Source organism: Cinclus cinclus, chromosome 11 (genome assembly GCF_963662255.1).
Source record: "Cinclus cinclus chromosome 11, bCinCin1.1, whole genome shotgun sequence".
Lineage (NCBI taxonomy): Eukaryota > Metazoa > Chordata > Aves > Passeriformes > Cinclidae > Cinclus > Cinclus cinclus.
In genome coordinates this window covers 892287-903407 of record NC_085056.1, presented here as the reverse complement: position 1 = coordinate 903407, position 11121 = coordinate 892287, and the positions used below count along the sequence as shown (strand labels likewise).

Sequence of the window (11121 nt, the reverse complement as noted above, 5' to 3'; positions counted from 1 at the left end):
TCCAGAAAAGTGTCTGTTAAAGTGTGCTTAGCTGTACAAACCTGCACTTTTCCTTATCTCCTCTCTGGGCTCAGCCTCCACGAGCAGTTCTGTGGGATGTAGAGCCTTTCTCTGTGTGCAGAGGTCTGTGGGTACAGCTTACTGCTGGGGTTGCTTGCGACAGAGTAGGAGCAGGAGGTGCAGGTGTTGCTCACAGCAGGTTGTAGCAGCTCTCACGGGGATGCACAGCTCGTGGTGGGCTGCGGTCGTGGCCGTGCGCTTTGCTGTGGGAACTCGTGGGCTGTGCCAGCACACCGACATGTCCCTCTGTCCCCAGACTGTGGCCAGCTGCTGCCCCCGGGTCCGGCGGCGCTGCCGGAGGAGCTGATGGCCATGGGCCAGCCCGGGCAGCCCCAGGGCGAGGCCCAGCCCTCGGTGCCGGCGCTCCTGTCCCAGCAGCTCCCCGAGACCTCTCCGCTGCCCTCGGCCATGGCCACCAACCAGAACATGGAGAAGATTGATGATCTGCTCGTGTCCTTGCAGAACCAGGGGAACAACATGGCTGGCTCGTTTTAATTAGGCAAGTGGTGAGTTTTGGGGTCTCTGGGTACCTTCCTGCCACGCAGGAGCTTTGTTCAGTACAATTATACCTTGCAGTGTGTGACCGTGCTTTAAGAGGTCAGCTGAAACATCAGTGAGGCTGAATAATACCAGAATGAAGTTACTAAAACCAGTCAGAGGTCAGAACTTGTATGAAACAGTTGAGACTGTCTTGTTCATTTTTCTTGCGTTTTTGTCATCTGTGACAGTCTGGTACTTCGTTAGGGAGGAGAGTGGATCACTGGTAGCTTGGCAGATCAAAACCTTTTGAAACATGACTGTGGTTAAAAAACTTGAGACTTACTGAGTAAATAGCACCTCAAATCTGAACTGTTCTGATCTCTTCCCCTGGGTTACAATAACGTAATGTGAAAACAAGTTTTGGTGGAATGTGGCAGCTCCTGAGTGTGCCACGTGCTGAGGCTGTGTCAGAAACAGCCGACAGCATCAGCTGTTGCTAGGAGACATTCTTCTTTTAGAAGGTGCCTTTTTCAGAGGGGGAAAGAATCTTTGACTACAAATGAGCACCAAGAACCAGGAGGACTCTTGAGTCCAGTGTAGGTTGTGGTGTGTAACCTGGGGCTGGTCTTGTCCTAAATCCCCCCCTGAGTTTTCACTGAAGTGATGCACTTCATTCTCTAATCTAAAGGGGTTTGTATATGGAGTTTGGGGTCTCGCCAGAGCTTCTCTCACTCCTCACCCCCAGTTCAGTAGCTGCTCATGAGGAACACCCTGAATACAAAGTCACTGCTCAGAAGGAAGAGGGGGCTGTGATTAGTTATGCCTGACTTCTCTGCTTGTTTTCTCATGCAGAAATTCCGTGAAGAAAAATAAGCGACGATTCCCCAGATCCTCTCAGACCTTCCAACTCTGGATTAGGCTGCGTGGAACCAATTGCTTCTGTGGAAAAGTGGCCTCTTTTAAGAGCACACGTGTGGCCAGTGGCAGACCTGAGGCCATGACCACGGGGTTTGGGCTCCATAGTGCCAATAATGCTGAGGAGTTATGCTTTGTGTTACTGGGGCGTGGGGTTGGGCTGTTACCAGGTTCATAAACCTCATTACAGTGGGGGCTCTTGGAATTTAAAGCATATCTGGTCAGTTATTATTGTTGTTGGAAGGTAATCCATGTTACCACGTTTACTTTTTCCCTCCTATTCCTTCTTCACATCCCTTTTTTCCCTTGGGAAGCTCGTGCAGCAGAAGCAGCAGCTGCCTCTGCCCCGAGCCGTGACTCAGCTGTCAGTAAGTGAAGGGATCCCTCGATTGACATGGAGTAGGAGAGCCAAACCCACCCTTTGTGAATTGAAAGTGTTGATAACTGTAATAACCAAGCAGAGAATTGCTGCTGTAAATAACCAGTTCCCATCTGAGAATGGGATTAACGGTTTTCCACATCTCTTATGTGGAGCTGTACATAGAGCAAGGGTTTGGAGGCTCTACAAAATGAAGGGGAACTTCCAGTTGATCTTAACATCTTCTCTAAAATACCTTCAGCTTGAAAAGAGCATTCTGTGTGGCTGAGGAAGGGACTCCTCTGTGTCCCTCATTCTGACTTGGTGGGTTAGAGCTCTGTAAAGCCTCATGAGCTGTTCCCAAACCAGCCTTCTCCCTTCCATTCTTTCCATGGTTTTCCTTCTCTCCCTCAGTTTTGTATTGTGTTTTTTAAAAAAAGACATAAATATCCTACTGGCATTAAAGCTAAAGAAACAGCTTTTAGGAATCCTTGGCAGTAAATTGCTTAGTCAGTAGAAGCTTTGACAAATAATCAAGGAGTAAGGAGAGAGGAAGCAATTTCTCCACCACCTTCTAAATGCAGGAATCCCCCTTAACCCGCCACTTCCAGCTGTGACTGATGGAAATCTTCAGCTTGGCTTTATTCCAAGTAGGGGGCAGATTGCATCATTTTTAAGCGTTCTTAAAAGGTCACTTCATCCTGAGCTGTTGCATCTTTGTAGCACATGGAGATCATCGCAGTTCTGAAGTGATTTTTCCTTTTTCTACCACCGAGCCCCGAGTCTGGTTTCTAGATTGTCACGTTTAATTGAGGAATAAACCATTGACTGATGTTAAGCGAATGTAAAAACAACCCACTCCAGACCATGCAGGTGTATTGTGAGGCATGTGGATTTTTTTTGGGTGCTTCAAGTCTCCGGACAGTGTGTGATCTCTCACTACAGCCTCGCTCAGATCCGCGTTCCTCCCGCGGCGCCCGTTCCGCCTCGCTAGAGAGTAGCTGGTATCACGTCATTCTTTCATTTTTGTTATTTGGAATAACAAAAGAACAGTCTGTAAATGGGTTTTGTTTGTTTTTTTTTTTTTTTTTTTAAGTTCCTCTAGTCTGTTTACTGTGTGTGTTCCCCTTAACTGGTGTGCGTAGTTGAGCCGTGTAGAGTTTTTGTTGGTTTTCCTGGATTCTCCCCGTTTGTTGGTCTGTCACGACGTTCACTTTCTCTTTCTGTCTCTCTCTTTCTCTCTCTCATTGAGAGGCATTGAATTACGTTTTCAGTAGTAAGGCTTCTTGCCGATATGAAGGGAACTTTTCAGAAAGAGACCTGCTCTGGGTCATTTAATTTTGAATACAGTTTTCAATCGTTCAAGTTTTGGATGGTTTATATCTAATGTGTGTTTCATTTTTTTGGAAAGCTATATTTTGTATTTAGGAAATGGTATAACTATTTTGCTATTTGTACTGAGTGAGTACATTGGCATAAATATAAAAAATTTATATATATACATATATATAAAATATTCTTTTTGCCACACATTTTTGTGGTAAATTTGTGAGTTTGTCTGATGTTCTACCACAACGTGGCGTCTGATAACAGTGGGGTGGGGTGGGGTTTGTTATGTCTTTATTGAGTATTTAAGTACTTTTTGCAACATAAATAACGTGTTCATCTCTCGCCATTCCATCAGGCAGTGTTGGTCCAGCTGGCCACGAGAAGCTTCGCTCTGTGTTTAGTGTGTCCCTCACAGCCTAGCCAGGAAACCCAGAGGCATTTAGGATTATATAAAATATGAAATACTGGGGTTTCCCTCAGAATGAGCCATTCAGCTTTTCTCCGCTCTCATTGCCTATTTAATATTTTATTATTAGCGCCTCTGTGTTATAACTCCTAATTTATGATTATGCTCAAACGTTGGAAATTTTAATCAGGACAGAAAGAATTCCCTGCTGCATCATGTCCAGAGCTGCTTTAACCCTGACCCAGACTTTTTCTTTCTGTATTTTATTTTTTTTCCCCTGCTTAGACAAAACATTACCAACATCTTGTAATGGTTCACAGCACGAAAGCAGCAGCCCCCAGCAGTGCCCAGGTGCTGTTTGGGGCTGCTCAGGCTGAGAACAGTGGACCCAACAAGGTCCAGAGCATTGTGGAAGTCCATAGGCACTCACTGGGAAAGGAACTGGTGGTGTTTGCAGGATCTGTGTCCCAGGATGAGCTGTTGGGTGTCACCTGGGGCTGTTGGACACAGAAGGAGTGACGGGAAGGATGGATTCGCTCTCGTGCTGCTTCAGTTTGCTCCTTGTTCCGAAGGGCTCTATCTGTTTGCTGGTCAGTGCCAAGTCACCAGGGACCAATTCTCCGTGGAACAGGATGAGTGCCCAGAAGAGAAACCTCATCCCAAGCCTGCCACAGCTCCAGGGAAGGGTATGTTTGAATTGTGGGCATGTTTGAGGTTACTTACAAAGAGAAAAGAGAGAAAAAAAAAAACACACAAAAAACCAACCAAGGGCTGTGCTATCTCAATTTTCCCTTCTGGAAACACCTTCCTTTCCTCGTGTTAAATTCACCTGTTCATTTTAGGTCAATGTTTAAATGTACAAACACTTTGAACATGTGATTTGGTTACAAAAAGTATTTGTGTGACTGAAGAGGTCGCTCAGCGGTTGGCGCGTGCTCGGCAGCGGCTCTGAGGATGCAGGGGTTGGATCAGCCCCAGAGGAGCTCAAGGACAGGCTGCAGGGTGTCATGGCAGGGAGCACAGCCTGAGCCACACCTCTGTTTTACTAGGGGCATTTTTAGCAGTTGAGGTTGGGTGGCAGAGCTTCCCTATGAGCCCCGTGTTCCCAGAGCACGTGGAGCACTGGCATCGCGTCTGGGCCCTTTGGGTGCCAGAGAGGATCCTGAGGTATCAGTCTGTGTAAATCCAGCATCCCTGGGGGGTCCCAGAGCACCCATTTGTGGGCACAGGTGAGAGTGGAGGGAGATGGAGCTGCCAACCCCCACCATGTCCCCTCAGCTTTTACCCCGAGAGTGCCCAGAGCCCACCCAGAAACCACAGAGCCAACACTTAATGCACAGTTCGAGCTGCACAGCTCCTTTGGCACGGAGTTACTGGCACTTTGTGCTTAATTTACAGTTGCTTTATTAATTGTCTCCTCACTGCCTGGTCTTGCAGCAAGCCACTTTGCTCTTACTTTAACACAAATCTAGCTCAAGAAGTAACTCCAGGCTGGCTGTTCTGAAGTGGATGTCCACTCTCTGATCAGTGCTTGTGATTAATTCTAATCACTGACAGGGTGTAGTTTTGAGATAAAACAAGGCATGAGCAGTTCAACATAACTGTGGCAGGTTTTTACTGGAAGCACCAAGTCCTGGGCAGCTGTGTCAGTGGACATTCCCTCAATTGCATAAGCTGAACTTTATTTTTTAAGGCTTCCATTGCTATTTTGATTTAGAATCTAATTTCTAGAAGGAAGATACATCTGGATGGATTTTTATTCCAGTTTTCTTGTGCCTCTGCTTAGAGGGAGCACAGCTGTGGATCCAAGTGAGGGAAGCAGGAGAGAGGAGAGTGAGTTGCTTGGCATGCTCTGAGCTGTAGGTGGAAGGTGAGAACAGGAAATCCTGGTGACTTCTCAGTAGTGCAAAACTGAGTTTCAAGGAGTTGGTGGGTTTTGTGTTCAGAGGGGCTCAGGGCAGCCCCATTCTGTAGAAGCCAAAAGGAAACGCAGTGGGATGCTGTGTTTGTTCAGGGGCTTTGTTTTAATTCGGGTTTGTTTAGTCTTTTGTGGCAGCCTGTGAGCTCTTGGTGTTCCTGCTCAGACCAGCTGTGCCAGCTGTGGTGCCCCGGGCAGGCACCAAGGTCAGTGTTGGAAATGGGTTAAATGTGTTAGAAACAAGGAAAAATGCAGCAGGGGGTAAACTCCTGCAAAAAGGAACTTGTGAAATTCTCTAGGGGAGTGGGGGACTCGGGGGGTTACACAGGAGGAGAGACTTTTCCTCTCCCAGTTTGTATAGGGATGTAAATATGCACTGCCTGTATATTCTAGGATTATATATATATGTATATAGAGGAGTCAGATTATTATATATAAATAATAGTAGACACATGCATAGAATACTGTTCTATTTACATTTTAATAAACATGAAATAATATTCCTTTTCCTCAGTAGGAGGTTTTTATAGTAACTCATGAGTAGGTGTCTCACACGTCTCAGTCCTGGATGTGTGGCCCTGTTGGTGATGTGGCTCCAGAACTTGCTCTGCTTGGGAACCTCACTGGGATCCGTGGGCTGGAAGCAGCTGTGGCCACTTTTGTATTTTTATATATTTTAGTTCATACTTGCACATGTGGTCTAGGATAGAACTGACACCCAGGCTGAGGATGGGCTTCCTGCAGCCCTGAGCATCCCTGGAGTCATTCTGGAGCAGCAGCTCCTGCAGACAGGGAGTGGTGGTGGCTGTGCTCACTCACACCAGTGGGTGTGTTGGATGTTACTGTGTGGCAAAAGCCCCTGGTTGTGGTTGGTCAGGGAAGGGAAGCTCCTCTACCATTTCTCTTTATTCCGACGAGGACAGGAGTCTGCAAACTGTTTTTTTGAACTGATTCATTAGTGCAACAGTCAAAATCTAGAGCACTCCTTGAAGGCCAGTGAAGCTCCCCTTGAATCCTGTCCGTGAGGAACCCGCCACGACTCGTGCTGATCTCTTTCTTGCAGTTGTGTGAGGCATTAAAATCATAGAATCACGGAATAGCCTGAGCTGGAAGGGACCCACAGGGATCATCCAGTCCAACCCCAGCCCTGCACAGACCCCCCAACAATCCCACCCTGGGCATCCTAGGAGCAGTGTCCAGAGGCTCCTGGAGCTCTGGCAGCTTCAGGGCTGTGCCCATTCCCTGGGGAGCCTGGGCAGTGCCCAGCACCCTCTGGGGGAGGGAAGAACCTTTCCTCATCTCCAGCCTAAACCTCCCCTGACACACCTCCAGCCATTACATCAGGCCATACAATCAATAGTGTGTATTGTGTCCAACATGATTTTCAATTCCAAAGCTGTGTTCCACTGGAATTTGTCATGAGTGGATCAGTGTTTTCCTTGTAAAGGTTTTCTTAAATCATCTCCACCACACTGATGTGTCCAATGTCCTCCTTTGTTCTCTTGGAGTTTGCAGTGCTGAACTCTGCTTTTTCCAGAGCTGTCATTTTTGCTGTTACACTTCATTAAATTGCCCGGTGACGTTCACTGTGTAGGGACAGGGCAAGGAATCCAAGGATTCCCTGCTCCCTGACCCCTCTGTTCCAGTTCCAAGGCTCCCACACCCAGCAGCCCTCCGTGACACATTCCAGCTCCAGGCCTGCGGTTAGGGAAGGGTCCAGGTAAACGGCCTTGGCTTTGTGTTGGCCCTGGAGCTGCCCCATGGAACAGGATCTGACCCGAGTGCCTGGGCAGGACCATGGCTGCCCATTGGGACAATGTGTCCAGGGGGAAGTTCGTGTTTGGAAGTGGCTCTTTGGGTGTTGCACAACTGGGATTCCATTCCAGTATCCTCAGCAGCCTGCAGCGTTCCTGAAACTTAATTTGGATAAAAGGAGGCAATTTGAAGTATTTCCATCTGAGCTGATGCCGAGTTAAGCTCCAACCTCTGTCTCTATCCCTGCACCTCTGGTGGGCTCTCCCCTGCCTGCCAGATGTTCTGGGTGCACCCTCGACCGCTGAGCTGCCTCTTCTGTGTCCTGCAATGTGAAAGTAGCACCAGATGCTCCTTTGTGCAGTTCTGTGTATATGGCTTTCGTAGGTGGGTTTTCCAAGCACTGATTCCCGGTGTTTTCAGTTTGTCTATGAGGGGATATTTTATTTGCATCTATGTTTTTAGCTCTCCTGTGATAACTTGTTAAATATTAAAAAAAAAAAAATAAAATATTTTGCTTCTATTGGGACATTTGTATACTCGCAACTATATTTCTGTAAACAGCTGCAGTCGAGAATAAACGATGAAAGTTTTCATTTTACAGTGCAAAGTCTTGCGATGGTTTTTCTGTGCCCAGGGCGCTGCAGCTGCTGCAGGAAAAGGTCCTTGGGAATTTCACTGACTTAGGGTGTGGGATCCCCAGTAACCCCTGGGGGGCTGTTCCCACCCTGCAATCTGTGACCTTGCCAGGACCAGGGGCCACAGCTGGTATCAGGTATTTCCTAATTTTGAACAATTTCAGCAGGGTTAAGGAGAACAGTCACAACAGTCAGTTGTGAAAGATTTCAGCAGATTTATTCAAGAAGCTTTACCCCAGTCTCCCCCTTTAGCCCTGGGCACTGCCCAGTGCCAGGGTGGGACACAGCCCCCTGCCCTGGGCTTTTGTCCTTCAGGAGCTCATTATCCCATGGGACAAAAGATCTGAGAAATCCTCCCTCCCTCTGTCCCAGCCTCCTCATCCCTCGAGGCTCAGAGAAAGGCTCCCCCTGGCACAGGCAGCTGCAGAAATGGGACCAAATCACCGTGCTTTGGGGTTTGGTGTTTATTGAGTGACCCAGCCCTTACTCGGGGGTGCCTGGGGGTGGGCAGGGAAGCCACCCCGCCCTCTCCAAACCCAGTCACGGTTGCTGCTCTCGGGGCACCAGCGCAGCGGGGACAGGATGGCCCGGCCCCTGTCCAGGTGCTGCGAGAGGCCTCGCCCTGGCAGAGCCACCACCACACCTGGGCAGGTGGGGCCCATCCTGCCCCTCACCTCCTCCTCACGAACTTCTTGGTGACGGCGTTGGGGTTGAGGCGGCGGCGGCCGGCGCCCAGGGCGGCGTCGCGCAGGTGCAGGTGCGCGGCCCGGCTGTGCACGTCGTTCTCGGCGAAGGGAGAGGCCCCGGCCAGGTAATCGGGGTCGAACACGTCGGTTTTCTGCCGGGCCTTGCGGGACAGGCGCTGCTGCGGGAAGCGCTGGTCCTCCACCAGGTGGGGGTTGTTGGCGTGCTTCCCGCCCTGCGGCGCCGGCAGCGGGTACTGTGGGACAGAAGGGATCGGCCCCAGCTCCCAGGGACTCCCGGGTGACCACAGCCCTCTGCAGAACTGAGCAGGGAAGCCCAAAAGCCCTGGGGTCCAAGTGCAACAGCTGGAGGATGTTCTCAGCTTGCTTTGATTCCTTCCCACCCACCAGCCACAGACTGGGCTCCCATCCCTGGGGTTCCAACAGAATAATTTTTTTCACAGAAAGGGGTGTTAAACATGGAAGGGGCTGCCCAGGGAGGTGGTGGAGTCCCCATCCCAGGAAGTGTCCAAGGAATTGACTGGACACGGCACTCGGTGCTCTGCGCTATCTGACAAGGTGAAAAAATGACTGGATTTGATTTTCCTCATGGTCTTGTCCAACCTCAGTGACTCTGGGATTCTGTCCAGGTACTCACCCTGAGCCCCCGGGGGTTCAGCACCTTGGGGTTGCGGGAGAAATGCATATGGAGGCTCCCATCGTTGCTGACACTCACTGCCACCTTCTTGAGGGTCTTGTTACCGCAGTGGGGGCAGAACATCTTGGTCATGTCCGAGGTGGTCCTGCAAGGGTGGGACAGAGGGGGTTCAGAGCTCCTGAGGCCATGGAGCACAGGGTCAACCCAGGATCAGCCCCAGCACCTGAAGCAGCCGTGGCAGCGCAGGATGTAGCTCCGGGCCCGGCGGATCAGCATCCCGTTCACAGCCAGCACGTGGAGCCCCATCTGCAGCAGCACGTTCTGTAAGAGCAGAGACACACCAGGACATGCCAGCTGGGCATGTTGGCAGCTGGGACCTGGCCCTGCCAGCTCGGGCAGTGAGAGCCCAACAGGCTTTGCAGAGGCCTCAGGGACAGAGACCCTGCTGGTTCGACACACAGGGCCGTCCCAGAGCCGTTCTCCTCTGCCCAGGGATGCAGCCCTGCCTTGGTAGGAGCAGCCCAAAGGTCTGAGTCCCCGGCTGCAGCCCAGCACCCACCTGCATGGCAAAGTCCGTGGTGACACAGCCGACCTGGATACCGACAGGAGCAGTGTCACAGTGCCCCGTGTCCTGTTGGGCCTGCTTCAGGTTGCTAGGAGTTATCCAGCCTTCATCATCACTCTCCTCATCCTCTTCCTCTTCACCAGCGCTGGCCCCATCTGCAGAGCTCCGGTGCTCCTCGGGGGGTTCAGGGCTACCGGAGATGGCCTGGGGCATGCGGGGGAGGAGATGGTCAGTATGGCAGAGAGGGGTCGGGAAAGGCCAGCCAAAAGTGGCAGAGCGAGGATGGGAGAAAACTCCAGAAGATTCTCACCAGCAGCTCCCGCAGCTCCTCCTCGATGCTGGGTAGGGGCGGCCGCCAGTACAGGAAGGATCCGAACTCGTCGCTCTCCGCCGGGGCCGGGCCGGGGCCGGGCTGGTGCGGGCCCTTGGCCGCGGGTTTGTGCTGCGGGCACAGCACGGGGGTGCATCCCTCACCCGGGGCTCCGAGCGGCCGCAGCCCCTCGCCCTCCCGCCGTGCCTTACCTTGGGCAGGTGGAAGCCAGCGAGGTGCAGGGGGGCCTCGGGGTGCCGCGGGGTGGAGCTGAGCCGCACCTGGGGGACAGCGCGGGGCGTGGGCGGGGGCGCTGGAACCGGAGCCCCGCGCCCGTGCCCGTCCTACCTTGTCCTGCGGCTCCCAGCGGAGGGAGCCGGGGCCATCGATCTCAGCCTGGAGCTGACATGTGAGGGCGAGCACCTGCAGGTCGGCGGCCGAGAGGCTCGGGTAGTCCCCGGTTTTCTTGGAGAATTCGGTCACTGCGGGCGGGAAACAGCGGGGCCGTGGGGCCGGGCCGGGCCGCGGGAACCGGGCGGGGCCGGTATGGCGGGGGAAAGGAGCCGGTACCGGCGCCTGCCCGGTACTCACCGAGGCGCAGCAGCTCGGGGCGCGGGCGGCGGACACGCAGCTCGCAGGGCAGCGCGGCGAGGCGGCGGCGGGCGGGCCGGTCGCGGATCTCGGCCAGCACCTCGGGCACGGTGTACAGCGCGTCTGCGATGTCCTGCGGGCAGCGCCGTCACACCGGCCCGTAACCCCTTGTCCCACCCCCCCCGCGTCCCTCCGGTGTCTCCCCGGTGTTTCCCCGGTACCTGCAGCGGGGCGGCGCTCAGGAACGCGCCCGTATCGGCCACGACGTGCGGAACACGCGCCATGTCTGCGCACCCCATGGCCCACACCGGCCGCCGTCGAAGCTCCGCGGGAAGCGCACCGGGAGTTGTGGCCCGGACACGGGGCACGCCGGGAGTTGTAGTTCAGTCGGGGCACGCCGGGAGCGGCGGTCGTGCCGCGGGAGCGCTTCCGGCCGGCGCGGTCACGTGACGGGCCGG

At 52.7% G+C, this 11121-nt stretch overlaps 2 protein-coding genes across 2 annotated transcripts in view; one reads left to right on the top strand and one right to left on the bottom strand.

The window, feature by feature from the left end:
• NFAT5 (nuclear factor of activated T cells 5) overlaps positions 1-555 on the top strand; it is a 48200-nt gene extending 47645 nt beyond the window's left edge. The window contains exon 13 of the mRNA XM_062500022.1: positions 317-555. Coding sequence (XP_062356006.1) covers positions 317-555 — 239 coding nt within the window. The remainder of the gene's footprint in view (positions 1-316) is intronic.
• A 7513-nt stretch (positions 556-8068) lies between these two features.
• Positions 8069-11049, bottom strand: NOB1 (NIN1 (RPN12) binding protein 1 homolog). The gene is made up of 9 exons (XM_062499897.1): positions 10885-11049; positions 10664-10796; positions 10421-10554; positions 10285-10353; positions 10073-10204; positions 9757-9966; positions 9421-9518; positions 9198-9342; positions 8069-8796 (listed from the first exon to the last, which is right to left on the bottom strand). Exons 1-9 carry the CDS (start codon positions 10960-10962, stop codon positions 8527-8529), a joined length of 1269 nt encoding a protein of 422 aa, XP_062355881.1. The 5' UTR covers positions 10963-11049; the 3' UTR covers positions 8069-8526.
• Between the last annotated feature and the right edge of the window lie 72 nt (positions 11050-11121).